The sequence below is a fragment of the Chanodichthys erythropterus genome, chromosome 9, assembly GCF_024489055.1.
Source record: "Chanodichthys erythropterus isolate Z2021 chromosome 9, ASM2448905v1, whole genome shotgun sequence".
NCBI lineage: Eukaryota > Metazoa > Chordata > Actinopteri > Cypriniformes > Xenocyprididae > Chanodichthys > Chanodichthys erythropterus.
The window spans coordinates 30,413,746-30,429,146 of NC_090229.1; the positions used below are offsets into that span (position 1 = coordinate 30,413,746).

Here is a 15,401-nt window from a genome sequence, read left to right on the forward strand (position 1 = left end):
CTGATCGTCATACAACGCTCTCAATCCTTGGTAAGACCAAATCTTCTGATGAAGTTAAGGATTGTAGAAATCTTTGTATGGTTAGTTGGAGGTTGGGGGGGGATAATAAATACAACATGGCGCCCAATCGTGTGGGGCTCGAATAATAGGACGTAAGGATTCAGGGATAATAGAGAGAAGTATTCAAAGCCCACACACCACAGCCAAATATGACTGTTCAGCAGTGAACCGGGAAAAAGTTAGTTCGGAGGAGCTGCAAAAGTTAGTTAGTTCAGAGGAGCTGCAAAAGTTAGTCAGTTCAGAGGAGCTGCAAAAGTTAGTCAGTTCGGAGGAGCTGCAAAAGTTAGTCAGTTCGAAGGAGCTGCAAAAGTTAGTCAGTTCAGAGGAGCTGCAAAAGTTAGTCAGTTCAGAGGAGCTGCAAAAGTTAGTCAGTTCAGAGGAACTGCAAAAGTTAGTCAGTTCAGAGGAGCTGCAAAAGTTAGTCAGTTCAGAGGAACTGCAAAAGTTAGTCAGTTCGGAGGAGCTGCAAAAGTTAGTCAGTTCAGAGGAACTGCAAAAGTTAGTCAGTTCAGAGGAGCTGCAAAAGTTAGTCAGTTCAGAGGAGCTGCAAAAGTTAGTCAGTTCGGAGGAGCTGCAAAAGTTAGTCAGTTCAGAGGAACTGCAAAAGTTAGTCAGTTCAGAGGAGCTGCAAAAGTTAGTCAGTTCGGAGGAGCTGCAAAAGTTAGTCAGTTCGGAGGAGCTGCAAAAGTTAGTCAGTTCAGAGGAACTGCAAAAGTTAGTCAGTTCAGATGAGCTGCAAAAATTAAACAGTTCAGAGGAGTTGCAAAAGTTAGTCAGTTCGGAGGAACTGCAAAAGTTAGTCAGTTCGGAGAAGCTGCAAAAGTTAGTCAGTTCGAAGGAGCTGCAAAAGTTAGTCAGTTCAGAGGAACTGCAAAAGTTAGTCAGTTCAGAGGAACTGCAAAGCGCGAGGGCAAGTTTTGTCGGAGAAGAAACCGGTTTCTAAAAGTAGAAAATAGGGGGATATGGCAGTTCAGATGATTACCATTGATCTAGTACCTGAGGACACAGGTGGGAAACTAGAATAGGCTAACTCCACACAGTGTAGATGTGGGTCCAGTCATATTCCTTGTTGTGTAAAATTCCAGTTGTGAATTTTAGAATGAAGGAAGGGGCAGAGGTCCCCACCTTCATTTACTCCAGTGAGGGAGGAAAAAATGGATCGCCTAAAAGTGCGGGTCATTGACAAAGTTGGGGAAGAGATAAAAGGCATACCAACAAGAGGTTGGGCCTCACTAACAGTCGATGATCCCGAAGAGGGATCCGAGAGGGGCTCAGTGGCTCCTAGTTTCATACCTCTGAGAGAGGGGAATGAAAGTGCTCTTGATCCATCGGCTCCAACAGCTGACTTTGACACCGCCAAAAGCTCATGTGATGATTTCGGTAAGGGACTGAATTTAATCATCCTGAAACAAGGGCATTTGGAATCTGAGAAAGAGGCTCAATATGCTTATTAACGTTGCTAATAGATGTCGGCACGTTTAGTCCTAATTGCATAAGCCTTTTGAGATAAACAAATCTCAGATTAGTGGAATACTTAAAACTGAATGACAGAAAAATCTCACTATGCTAGTTTTAATAGTAAGTCCTTATTATTCGTCATGTCAGGGTATTCACATTGGTGGGCTAGAACAGCTCATATGAAGCAGTTACATCAAATTATTGTTGGATGATATGACTTAGCCAACTAGTAATTAAGCATTGTCTGAGAGGTTAAGGGGCTATGTTGATTTGTGGATGTCATGGATTATTTGCCATGACTGACTGTATTGAAGTTCACAATGCAATACTTGCAGCACGGCTGGAGCACTGCTCCGCTCGGGTTGTGTTGTTGGTTGGCATTGGTCTCATAACAATACATGGCATCATAAAGTGTGAGCAGACACTTCTGATGACCTGACAATAGCACCCACCTCAAAGATTATTGCGGGTATGCCGGGCAGTTAAATTTTAGTGCTAATCACCACGGCAATTGATAATAACAAATAAAGAGAGTAGATGAACCAAAACAGACAATTACAGTAGAAAAACTTAATTATGATTAGGATTAACCAATGATAACAAGTAAAATTTGTAATTGAAGCATAGCAGTATGTAGAACTACACACATAATTGGCTTAAATTAGTAAACTATAAATCTGTTAAATAGACATTACAAATTAAGAAATAATAAAATGAAATTGTCAAATAATAGTGATGAAAACATATAAGGATATGAGAAGCATCACAGCAACCTAGAAAGATAAAAGTGGCCAATGAAAAAGGCTCAATTATGATGAACTTACCGTATTGATATGGGTGAATAAAGTTATTAACCTAATGTGAATGGACAAATACATTCTAAATAAGAGTGAAAAGAAAATGCATGTCCTGTTTAGGATGCAATGGGTCTCTGACACTTACTGCACTACAGTGACAGTTTGTGGTCAAGAGACACTGAGTTGCTTGGGTGATGGAACAAACCCCGAGAAGGGGATGGAGAGGAAACTCAAAAGAGGAACTGACAATCACCAAAAGCTTTGAGCTGCTGCCTTTCAATCACAAACCCCTCTTTAGATAATCACATTGAAGCAAAACAGTCCTAATGACTGCATAATTTATTAACTGACAACAGAAAGAAAAAAAAAATGGGCTAAGTTAAAAGATCACCAATGTAGAAGGAAAATGTTAGATGAACAGATACGAATATCGGAAGAATCTATAGATTCTCACATATTAGCTGAATTTGGGATACATGGAGGTCGTAGGCTTGCACAAACCCTTGATGGATTAATCCCCACAGACAAGGAAGAACGGGAGCAAAAACAGTTTGAAGATAAATGGGTAACTGTAGGAGCCTTAGCTGCATGCCAGGAAATGGCACGGAAAGGGGTAGAAAGCCACCTTAAACATATTTTTCGGGGAGTAAAATGAAACATTCTAATGTGGGGCCAAAGAATTCCTCTTATACGGCCCGGGAACAGCTCCTGAAGAACTGGAGAGGGCCCTCATCCTGTATGATAGGAAAACCGAAATGATTCAGGCAGATAGGGAAAAGTCGAATGATGCAGAGCGGCAGACTAGAGATCGAACTAGAAGGTCAGGCCGTGAAAAGAAACCCTATAATTGCCAGGAGACTGAGAATAGGCCCTCATCCCGTCCTGAACGAAAGTTAAACCAGAAATGGAGATCACAACTGTTAGACGTGGTATCAGTCGAAGACTTTGATGGGCATGTTAGGGACAAAAAGGTATGGGAGAAAAAGGAAATAAAAGTAATACTAGGAAGTGAGAATCTACTCTGCCCTAACGATTTGTCGAAAATAGGAAAGTTAGGGGTGGTCGACAGAGAAAAATAAATAGAAAGAATAGTGAAAGAATCTACCATGAGCCAAAAAGGGGAGCTGGAAACTATTTTAAGAAAACATATTGACAGCTATTCGAAAAGTAAAAACAATTATGGAAAGGTTCAATTAAAGTATGAACATAAAATGCAAAGGGGGAATTCCCAGTGGCAGTACAAAATCAATACTAAAGCAGAGAAAGAAATAGGTGAGACCATCCGAGAATTAGCTGAACAGGGAATTATTAGAAAATTGGAAAAAAAATGAAACTGCTGTGACCAACGCACCAATCCAGGCCATTGCCAAAACACAGATGGTGTCTGGTCACTATTTACAAGGCCCTGAACAAAGTCACCATGCCAGATACTAGATATTTGATTAATTGTGGCGAAGCGAGTGCCGATATTGGAAAGGAGAAAAATTGGTTGTCTAAAATCGATCTCGCTAATGGTTTCTGGAGTATTCCATTGGCAGAAGAAAGTCAAGGAAAGACAGCTTTCAATTGGCTATTTCCACTTAAAAGGCTATTTCCACTTAAAAGTAATGAAAAAAAAAAAAAAGAATTGCTATTTTAATGAACAGATGGGATAAAGTACATAGGATAGAGAAGATGGAGGGAATGTTGGGACAATTTAACAAATCATTTCTAATAAAATTTCTACCCAAAATTCCAGATCCTGAAAAGAAAGATCTGTGAATTGGAAGGAAAACAAAGAAAATGGATCCAACTTGACGATGTCACCACAATGAAAAAATATAGCGCTAGAGCATGTCAAATCAAAGATTTGTGTTGTAGATGCAAGGCATCAATTAAACAGGTGTACTTTAAAGTGATTAATGAAGAAAGACGATGCACCAAGTGTGTGAATGATCCAAAAGAAACGGCTGTACATTTTATGAATGATGTGGTGCCCCTATGGAATTTTGTAGCTTAAATATAGAAATTGAGGCAAATGGCAGGGAGGAGCTGAAGAAAGCTGGATTCACAGAAGCAGTACTAGACCTGGATAGTGAGAGTAGACAATATTTCATTCCATAGTTTTTGAAATTGAGCATCCCAGGTAGACAGCATATCAAATCAAGCCCATGGAATGGCAGGAAAGAATATGTATTTCAAACCGTTGAACTCCTGGTTATGAAATCATGGGATGTATGGAATGGGAAAGAATTTGTTAAACAAAATCACATTCGGAATTCTGGGGTTCATGGCTTTGCCCTGTTTTCACAAGGATTTTTGTACTATAGATTTCTGGAGTGCTGACCCAGGAGACGTCAGGTGTAAGAACCTAGGAGACCCTCACACAGTTTCTTGACAGGGCCAAGACAGTTCCTGAATCTGTCGAGAGGGTCTGGTTCTCCAAGGGAGTGCTGAGGAAATTTGTAGACGATGATAGGAACAGGGACTGCATTGTACATGAAATACCAAAAAACCCAGATCCAATCAATGTAAGGGTAATGAAATACTATTACGAAATTACATTTATTAGAAACAGGAGGAACATGTTTGATGTATATATTGAACATGACACCGCAAGTGAAAAAATTGATGAAGTGTCGAGAGGATAGGTTACCAATTATAGGCGATTTTACGAGGGGAAATTTTTACTACAGTCCAGGAGAGGGTGTTGTGGAGACGGCTCTAATAAGTATGAACTGTACTAAAAATTTCCTATCAAAAGAACTAATTCATCAGAGGAAACCTAGAGTTGATATGGCCAATTTGATTACTCAAGTTTTGCAAAAAGAACAAGATGAAATCAAGAAGAAACAAGATGAGGAAGAGAAGAAGAACCACGAGAGTGGAAGGGATGAAGATGGATCCGAAGGCCAAAGAAATGCTTAAATTATTGAGACACCAGCAGATAATTAATTTGAAGTTGATCATGCTTATTAAACAATCATGTATGTTGAATACTTTTATGTGTGACTTGGAGCAGATTACAAACGAGGTTGAAGCTTTGAATACAAAAGCTTCAGCGCCGGTTGAGTCTGACCATTATATGTAAAGGCCAAAAAGGTCAAAGTGGAAACTGGCCAAGAAGTGTTGAAGCAAGCTAACCACAATATACGTCTTGGGTGCTGAAAGGAGAAGTATTAAGAGGAACTAATGTCAACTAAGATGTATGCTTTTAGCACAAGCTAAGCAATATGTGTATTTTTAATGCAAGCTATATGCCTTTTTGCAGAACTAGAACTGTTTAAGGAATATTTAGTGTGAAAGTCGTTGAGTTCAAGTTAGTAAAATGTGTTAAGACGTGCTGTCAGGAAGGAGGATGTGATTAGACATATATATTGGAAGTTGTACAACAGAAAATTGCCACACCTCGGGTGAAGACTTTACTCGCTTTTATGTTCTTTGTAATTTTTATTCTGTATCTTGTTATTAAACCGAAGCCATTGTATTTGGCGATTCGTAAACTTTTCTAACCAAGACTCAGAGTTAAATTACTTTTTACATAAGACTATTATCTGAACCTGCAATTACTTTACTCCATCGAGCCTCAAGAGCACCGGACCCTGACTGAGCTGGTGCGGACTCCACCTTGAAACCTTTGATCGTCATACAATGCTCTCAATCCTTGGTAAGACCAAATCTTCTGATGAAGTTAAGGATTGTAGAAATGTGTGTATGATTAGTTGGAGGTTGGGGGGGATAATAAATACAACAATACGCACAACGCTTCAGCATGTTTCCCTCGCTCGAAAGCTTGTTTGACCTCCCGCGCCTAGTTACGGTTGCTAAACCACTACTGGCCTGTGGCGGTTTTCGGGCGTGGCTTAGCAAAGGGTCAATTAAAGTGCATTAAGTACAAAATTAGATGTTCCAATTTAGCAGACTTTAAGTATATAAGTTTAGTATATCAAAAGTACAATTACAAGGTATTTTTATTTAGCACATAAATATGTAAATGTATTTGTAGTATACTAGCACAAAATAAATGTATTTCAAATTTTCACTAGGGTTATCAGGAATTATTACTTCATCCAAGTCTTCACCCATTAAATATTCACCCATTATTTTACATTATTTTCAGCATTATATTGAGTAAATAATACAGTCATCTGTAAAAAAATGATCAAAAATGTGCTTATATGATGAGAAAAAACCTAAAACGGTTTGATAGTACTGTTTTGATACTATAAACATGGTTTGATTTTGCATATCACCAAACAGCAAAGTACAGTTTGATTTAAATAGCATGCTCCCTTTATCTGTTGCTGGTCTGTGTGACATAAACACAGCCTCTATGTAAAGACAATGACTTAAGAACAACTGTCTGAACAACTAGCAGTTAGCCAAGGGGTAAGCAGTCTTACTTTTCTGATTCAAATTAGACTAATCTACATTTTTATGTAACTTACTTAAAAAAAAAAATTATGACCAGTCTTAAAGAAAAAAAACTAATGACTAACTGGTAAAGACTATGCTAAGCAGTTTATACAACCTGCCACCTGGAAAATACCAAAATCTTAGCCATAGTTTTCCGCATAGGAGCCATGTTATTAGTGCATCACATGTGTGCAGGTTGTGGGTTGAGTCTCCTGTGATAACCACTATTTGTTGCTAGATTACTGTTCAAAAATTAAGGGAATTTTTATGTTTTGAAAGTCTCTTATTCTCACCAAGGCTGCATTTATTTGATCAAAAATACAGCAAATCATTACAATTTCCAAGAAGAGTTTTCTATTTTAATATATTTTAAAATGTAGTTTATTTCTGTGATGGCAAAGCTGAATTTTCAGCAGCCATTACTCTAGTCTTCAGTGTCACATGATCCTTCAGAAATCATTCTAATATGTTGATTTGATGATCAAAACTATCTATTATTATTATAAATGTTGAAAACAGTTGTGCTCATTTTTGTGGACACCATGATAAATAGAAGTGAATAGAAAGTTCAAAAGAACAGCATTTATTTAAATACATATTTTAATTAATTATAAATGTCTTTACTTTTAAACAATGCATCTTTGCAGAATAAAGTTTTAATCTCTTTAAAAAAATTTTGCTGATCCCAAAATTGTGAACAGTAGTATATGATGAATGCTCCAAATTAGTCACTAATGAGGATCCATCTCTGTAAAGATGCCTATGTCTGGATTAGACATTGAGGCAGGCCACTGGATTTGGGAACAGACATATTATATTTACTCAAGCCTGATCTACATGCATCTGCCTGCAATTACTGTAAAGTGTTTTTGTTTTTTCTTCCTGTAAATTATCCTTTAATTACCTTTAATTTGATACTTTAACTCTAAGTATCAAACTTTTTAATTATTAATTCATTCTGAACCACCTAACATACAGACTACACTTAAACTTAGCTAAAAGTCTTTAAATTGGCTTAACAAAGAATCTCGGTCAAATTTTTCAGAGCAGTTTATGGTTCAGTTTACAGAACCTACACAAGTCTGATATTTCATGACACCTTATTTACTGAGATCTGTCAGGGGACAGATAATTTGTTAAATATTTTTTAAATTTCTCATATAATGAAGTAAGATTTTGGTTATATCGCCCACCCCTATGTCTATCAATGGCCATTTGTTGCCTGCATATCTCACCAAGAGATGCTAATTCTCCAGATTGTATCTGACAGCGATCAGGTTTCGTAATGTATCTATTTTAGCAAAGGAGGCGATGCCATCTCTCCAGGGTAGGGGCGTATGCTTAGTCATGATGACGTAATGTGCTCAGTATCCAGGCTGACAGGATGTTGTTTCCATGGTGACAAGGTAATTGGTCTCACCTGGTTGGATGCTCTCCAGGGCATCCCACTCCTCTTGTGCTCGCTCCACCTCCAAGCTCACCTCTGGGCAAAATCACACACACATATAGAGTAAAGGTTGTTGTTGAACTACTGACATCATTCTGTGTGTAACAATGTTTCTGAGTGATGTAGTCTTTACCTTCCGTTTTAGTCTGATTGCCTCCTGCTGCCAGAGACTGCAAGAGTCCATTCTGTTTTAGTGCTGAGATCTATGCAACCACAAGTTCACACCATTACCATCGCTATTCACGCCAGTAACAAAGAACATCGTGTGACTATGTTTAAGTGAAATACTCACTGGGACAGTTTTGAGATAAGGATTGCCATTCACGTTGCCATTCTCTTTGATGCCATTACCTGGAGTCAATCCATTCAGGATCTAAAAAAAAAAAAAAAAAAATCCAAAACACAGCAACAGAAAGCAATCGTGATCCAAGCAGATAGTGACAAGACCTGATTTCACTGAACAAATTTTAGCAATGTGTTCTCACAGTTGTGCATTTGGAGTGCCCGTTGGTTAGATCCTCTGTCTGTTTACATTCTTGTGGAAAACCATTCAAGCCCTAAAAGGAAGAAATTAAAATACATATTAAAAAAAAAAATCTATATTCATAATATTATTCCTTTCCCCATACGTTTCTGAAAAGCTACCACAAATGTCTGAAATGAAACTACATTTAAAATGTAAGAATGTCTGAAATTAATTCTATTAAAGCATATTCAATTGAAACTGCAATCTGACAATAATATCAATTCAAATTTCTATCACCCTATCATTTTCAAAAACAACAATGCACCACGTCTGCCAAATTTGAAAAAGAATCGCAAAGTCCATTTGATGCTGCACTGATAAAATCTAAATTATGAGCACTGTACAAATGTAATTACGATTCTCCCTGGTCAGTGTATTTTCCATGTTGTGAAATTCCCTCTGTGTTGTCTTCTCATAGAGTAAAACAAAGAGAGGAGGTGTAAATGATTGCATGTCACCTGTTAAGAAATTTAAAATGCAGCATTAACCGGACATCTGTATAGAATAGTACAGTATAGTTCAGCTTTTTCATGGATTAGCAGACTCAATGGACTTCTATGTTTTATTTCAGTTCTCAGTTTCATTTAATGATCTTTGACTCGGATGTTCCTCCAAAAATTCCATAGTAGCAATAAACTGTATAAAACGATCATTTTAGATTAGGGATGTCACAATATACCGGTATTGACAATTTAACCATATAATTTCTCGATCTCATGTGAATACTACACATACGATAATATCGTAAATAATCCAGAGCCAGTATTTATCTGGTTGTCACCCATCATAAAGAAAAAAATAAAAATAAAAAATAAATAAAAAGAGGACAATGCAGTGTGTAGATTATATTGCTGCACAAAACCATGTCGAAGGAGACACCCTACATGCACCAAAAAAAAAAAAACGTTAGCTTGCCAATGTGGGAGATTTTTTTGTATTTTATAAAAATTACCAAAGTTTCCCTACCCTGTTTCTGAAGGCACACCAAAAGTACACATTTAGGAGTTCTTTCTTATCAGACCCATCCATTTCAGGTCTTGGAGTCTCTACTAAAGTGTGTACTGTACTGTTGTGCCTCCAAGAACAGGGTAGGGAAACAATGTGTTAGACAGCCCAGTGTGGATGACGCACCAATAAACATTTAGTTTATGTGCGCTTTTTATACAGTTATGCTTACAAACTCTCTCTCCACCTCACTACACATGTAGTTTAAGTGTGACTTAAAATTAAGTATGACTTGGCCAAAAAAAGAGAAAAAACAAAATAAAGTTAAAGATGAATTTGACTGACAGCATTATTTATTTTTTGATATATTTTTTTTATAGATATTGTGATAAGATGGTTATAGTGAATTCTTTTGGCCCTGTGTATTGATAATCTAATATTATAACAGCCCTAGTACAGATAATTTTGTCTTGAACTGAAATTTTAAAATCTGCATTTTGGGGGAAAAATAATCAGTTTTTATAATAAACCTTTTAAAATAAAAATGTAGATTTGAATTTTTAATGTTTTTATAACCAAAAGATGCTATGTGAAAGTTTGAAACAGAAAATAGTGGTTTTCATCTTGCCACTTTCTTGGTAAAGAAAACACCTTTTTACTCAAATTAATCAAAATGGAGTTATAGCGTTTTGGAACCAAACTCTTCATATACACACATACAAACAGCCCGGTACCTGTTTGGATTTAAATAGGCAGAATACATCATCGGATCATTATTGCAGTGATTATTATAATGTTTGGCAACAGTTCTTCTAACCCTAATTGACCCTTCGCAAAGATCTGCCCTCCTTAGTTACTGTTGCTTTGTCCGACAAGCCATGGCGCTCTCACGCCACACATCGAATTCTCACAGAGAGAAAAATACATTTCGGGGCAAAGAATACACTGACAATGCGCTGACAGACAAGATGCAGGTTATTTTTGGTATCAAGTCTTTTTTTGTGGCTCTTTAATTTGTCGTGGCAGATCGCTGTAATGACTCAGTAGTGATTTCAAGTGGCACATGAACTGATTATCTATTCCAACTAGTAATAAACATGAATTAACATTAGAAGGTATGTTGTTTTAAATGCAGAAAAGAAAGACATCAACACACACCATTTTTCAAGTTCAAGTCCACCAATGTTAATTTAGTAACTCTCCTGTCTGGTATGTTTGTCAAACAAAATGGGGGATTCAGCATCATGACTGGTCAGATCGCCTGTCATTCAAACTGCCAAAGGTGAATTGATGGAGTGTGTAGCTTTTCATTTCTTAAACAACCATGTAGGAAGACACATCATGGCCATATTCCAGGTTGACAATGTCAAGATTCATCAGGCTCAAATTGTGAAAGAATGGTTGGGAGGAAGCATGGGCGGTGTTAGGGAGGGGCTAGCAGGTGCTTTAGCACCCCCAAGAAAGACCAAAGCACCCCCATAGCACCCCAAGAGCTGCCCCCGACTAAAGATTTTTCTAGTAGTAGTCGTTCATTTAGGTCATTAATCGTTTAGTCGCACGTTTATATTAAATTAATAGCCTATAATAATAGCCTACTAAACCATCCTTTAATAAACTATCTATAGCTACTCACACATAAATTTTGCTGCAAAGCACCTGCAAAAGTAATGATTATGAATGTGTTGGGGGGAAAGAACACATTTTAAACTATTTAAAACATATTTAAACTATACTGCTTTCTGAGTCAGTGTCGGCTGCAAAGATGAAGTAAGTTGCTGACGCTGACAAAAAACAAAAAAAAAACGAGATCACACCTCCTACCTAAGCGCGCTAATACTTTAGATTCCACAGTACTCTGCATTAAAGGTGCTAAAGAGGATCTTTTCGTCGACTGAGAAACCAAAGACTGTTACTGAGTTTTTGAAATGAGCGCATGCGTAAGAACAACCCCCCTCCTTCGAAGGAATGCCTCCCAAAACTCGTAAACACTCCTATTGGAACACAAGTGTTTACCACCGGCATTCGCTGTGTTGCGTTAGTGGATTCATTATGTCAGACTCACCGCAGGTAACTCATAATCTGCATTTGTTACTCCTGTCTCCTGACAAAAACATTGCATGCGGCGCCTGTGGAGTGTGGAAAGTTACTGGAGCACGCAGCCGCGCTCGTCTCTCACAAGGAACGTCATGGCAGTGACTGACAAGCCTGAGGGCCAATCCGCGCACGTCTCTCACAAGGAACGTCACGGCAGTGATTGACAAGCCAGAGGGCCAATCAATAAACGACTGGCTGATGTTTTTAAGGCCCTACCTCATGCACAGATGATGTATATTAATATTATTCCTTTCAGTGCACCTAATAAATAGTTTTTTTATCAGTTAGTAAAGACAGTTTCAAGTAATATTGCAAAAATGTATAAAACAAAACATCCTCTTTAGCACCTTTAACACTAATTTACTTATTGGACCATATAAAGATGTGTTTATTGACTTGTACAAACTCCTCTCTATCTTTGTACTGCGGGGATGTCTGAAACAGCAGCTTGGCACATTTGGCCATTGTTCACAAAGAGCGAAGGCTGGTTTGAAACTTTAAATAGCAAGTAAATATATCCCGGTGCCTTTTGTTGCCGTTGACTGAAATTCCGAAATGCTAGTTCAGTGAACATCTACCTATTAAAAAAAAAAAAAAAAAATCTCCATCCTTTCACGACATACACTCGTAAACTTCCCTAAGCATTTCCCCTCCGTGGAATCCTATGGAGCTAGAAATATGACAAAATTATCTGAATTTGATTTGTCGAATTATTGACAAGTGTCATTTAACAGAATTGAATATTGAGTGCCATTTTATATAGATTTGAATTTAAATTTTTTAAACTTGAATCCTGATTTGATATTTAATAAAATTGATTTTTTTTTTATGCCATAATTTTCTTTTCCATCCACGCGATATATGCACATACTGAAAGAGTAAAATTTTTCTAGCATATTTACTTGAACTTTGCTAGTAGGCTATATGATTTAACAGATATGATTTTATATGATTTTCAGAGGGCGGCAAAAATTAGAATTTAAGATGGACTGAGTAAAGTTCTCTTGATTGCAACCTCTACTCATCATTGTGTAAACACATGGCCTTTAACTTTTGGTATAATGAAAAAAAAAAATGTATTTGGGCTATTTTAGTTGCCATTTGCTATGTAATAGGCCTACTATATATTATATATAAATATATAACATGAGTAAATATAGAAAAAAAATATAGGATACAGTAATAGGCTATAAAAATGTATATAGGCTAAAATTTTAAGATAAAGCACTAACTATAGCGGCATTTATTATAAACAACATACATAGATCAAAGCCAAAACAAATTTATTAAAAATTGAAACAAACGGTGTTGGGCCTTCTCTCATTCAGCACTAATCCAAATGTTTCCATATTATTCGAGATGTAGGCTAACATTTGGTTGCTAAACTTTTACTTAGTAAACAAGTTATTGTACTTCATTCTTGTTCAGAGTCCTCGTAAAAAAGCATTCTTCATGTGAGCAAAAATGTGCTTGGCATAACACCACAGTGAACTCGAGCAGTGTAATTTTTATAGGCTATATTCTGTCGATTGCATTTTATTTTGATGAACAGGCTGTGATGTCAATTTAACAATCTAACTGATAGCCTGTTGTGTTTACTGTAGACATGAGGCACCAGCGCGATCACCTGGATTTTTTCTTAAACAGCAGTAGGCTATAATACTCTGTCATTTATGGTCATACAGATAACACATCATCATTGGAAACTTTAAAGCATGCGTTTATGTTTATTTGTTAACACTTACAAATAAAAATAAAACACTGTGCTTTTGTAAAATAAAAAAAACAAACAGGATGCGCTTTTTATCATTACCGTGAACAGGTTTGTGGAGCGCAAAAATTAACCAAAATTCAGCACAGCCTATACTACGCAGTTTTTTTTCTTTTGTTAATGTGTTAATTAATTGGAGTAACATAGCCTACATTTTGTTTAGACCTATTCCTTTTACAGGCTATAATTTAGTCTTTAGTTTTTTTCTCCGTTTACAGAAGCGCAGCAAGTGCGATGTGACCATGAACAGGCTACATGGTATTTTTAATAGGTTACAGACACATCCCTTCAGATTTAATTTAATAAGCATATAATTTGCATGATATTGAGCAGAAATAAATCTTGTAACCGTGCCTGCTATGTTACACATATCTGAATGATCATTTGTGATGTTCTTGAGCTGAAAACGCCAGCGAGTGAAATAGCATAACATCCAACTTCGATAACAGAATGCAGCAGAAATATAGTAATTATATATTAGTTATGTGTGACTGTTATGCATGCTAATCACTTCCATACTAAATATACTTTATACTATAATAACAAATAGGCATAGCAGAGACCCCCAGAGATAAATGTCTGGCATGCTGAGAATTATTGTTCTGAAATTGGTGCAACAGTCGAAGTGCAACATTCGACTTTTCCAAGACCCTCTACTCTTCCCTGTGGAACCCGGAAGTTGGACCTCTGACCTACTTTCAGTACGATCTGAATTTCTGCATTTTGAATTTTAGAATATTGAATTTGGTGTTTTGAATTTGTTATTCATGTTGAAAACTTGAAGCTGTATTTTTAAGAAGTGAATATTTGCAGTCTAAGAATTCAGAACAAAAAATATGCTGTTTGAAAATACATACGTAGAAAAATAATGACATAAAAAAAAATGCAAAATCTATGCAAAATTCACTTTTGCATGGTGTTTGGCTATAAATGTGTGTCTGCATTGTGTGTACACAACCACCCTATAATGGTAAAAATCCAACCACTCCTTTTTTAAAATTCCAATAAATCATAAGCTGTGCCTCAGAACAAGCCTTTCCAGATCCCTGGTAATGTGACGTCACTTTAGCCACAGGCCCCGCCCACGAATGTTAACAGACACTGCCATTTTAACATAGAACTGGCCTGAGTGAGTTCACAGCGAGTTGTACAGACCGCCATTGCTGCACTGACGAGAATGTCTCCCTAGCGTTTTAGGTGTTCCGTAGCTGGATGGATTAATCCACATAGCTCTCTCCATTTACTCCAGAATCTGAGCCGCTGAAGACGAGGTGGATTAATTTTGTTTTCGAAGAAAATTCTCGCTCAACTCTACCGAACTTCATTTATGTCTGTGCGAATCATTTCACACCGGACTGAACAAATGTGAACAAATGTCAATACAAAGGGACAATACAAAACTGGTTGTGCTAAAAAGTTGTTACTCAAGGATAGATCAGTAAACTGTTTGTAGGGCTGTGACGGTGGCAAAATTTACCGTGGTGGTAAATCACCAACAACCGCTGGTGTTGCGGTGGTGGGGTCCGAAGGGGGGGCTGGGTTTGTTTATATATATTTGAGGTTGCGTTAGACTTGCGTTTAGCCTTCATTTTGATGGACAGGATCGTTAAAAAAAAAAAAATCCATCATAATCAATATTACCCGTCATTTGAATTTTTATATTTTAATGATAAGACATTTTATTCAGGAACTTACAGGGTAAACAAATAGGCATAGGCTTGCATTTATTTATACTATGAAAAGAAAGTTGATCAAAGACAAGCTGCGTCATTTTCTGTTTTCATCTTGAACTGTTGTCATGGATTGTGAGTGAATGCGATCATCCTTTCCTCTACTGTACAGAACGAAATAAACATGAATGAAAATTAAAAAAATATGTTGAAAGATACAGTAGCTTACCGAAATCTG

General features: G+C 37.0%; 1 protein-coding gene across 3 annotated transcripts in view; it reads right to left on the minus strand.

Moving 5' to 3' along the window:
- elmod3 (ELMO/CED-12 domain containing 3) overlaps nt 1-15,401 on the minus strand; it is a 46,233-nt gene that overhangs the window by 23,304 nt on the left and 7,528 nt on the right. For all 3 annotated transcript variants that reach the window (XM_067393986.1, XM_067393987.1, XM_067393985.1), the window contains exons 3-6: nt 8,643-8,714; nt 8,450-8,530; nt 8,291-8,360; nt 8,131-8,193 (exon numbers count right to left, since the gene is read on the minus strand). In XM_067393986.1, the coding sequence (XP_067250087.1) occupies nt 8,131-8,193; nt 8,291-8,360; nt 8,450-8,530; nt 8,643-8,714 (286 nt within the window). The remainder of the gene's footprint in view (nt 1-8,130; nt 8,194-8,290; nt 8,361-8,449; nt 8,531-8,642; nt 8,715-15,401) is intronic.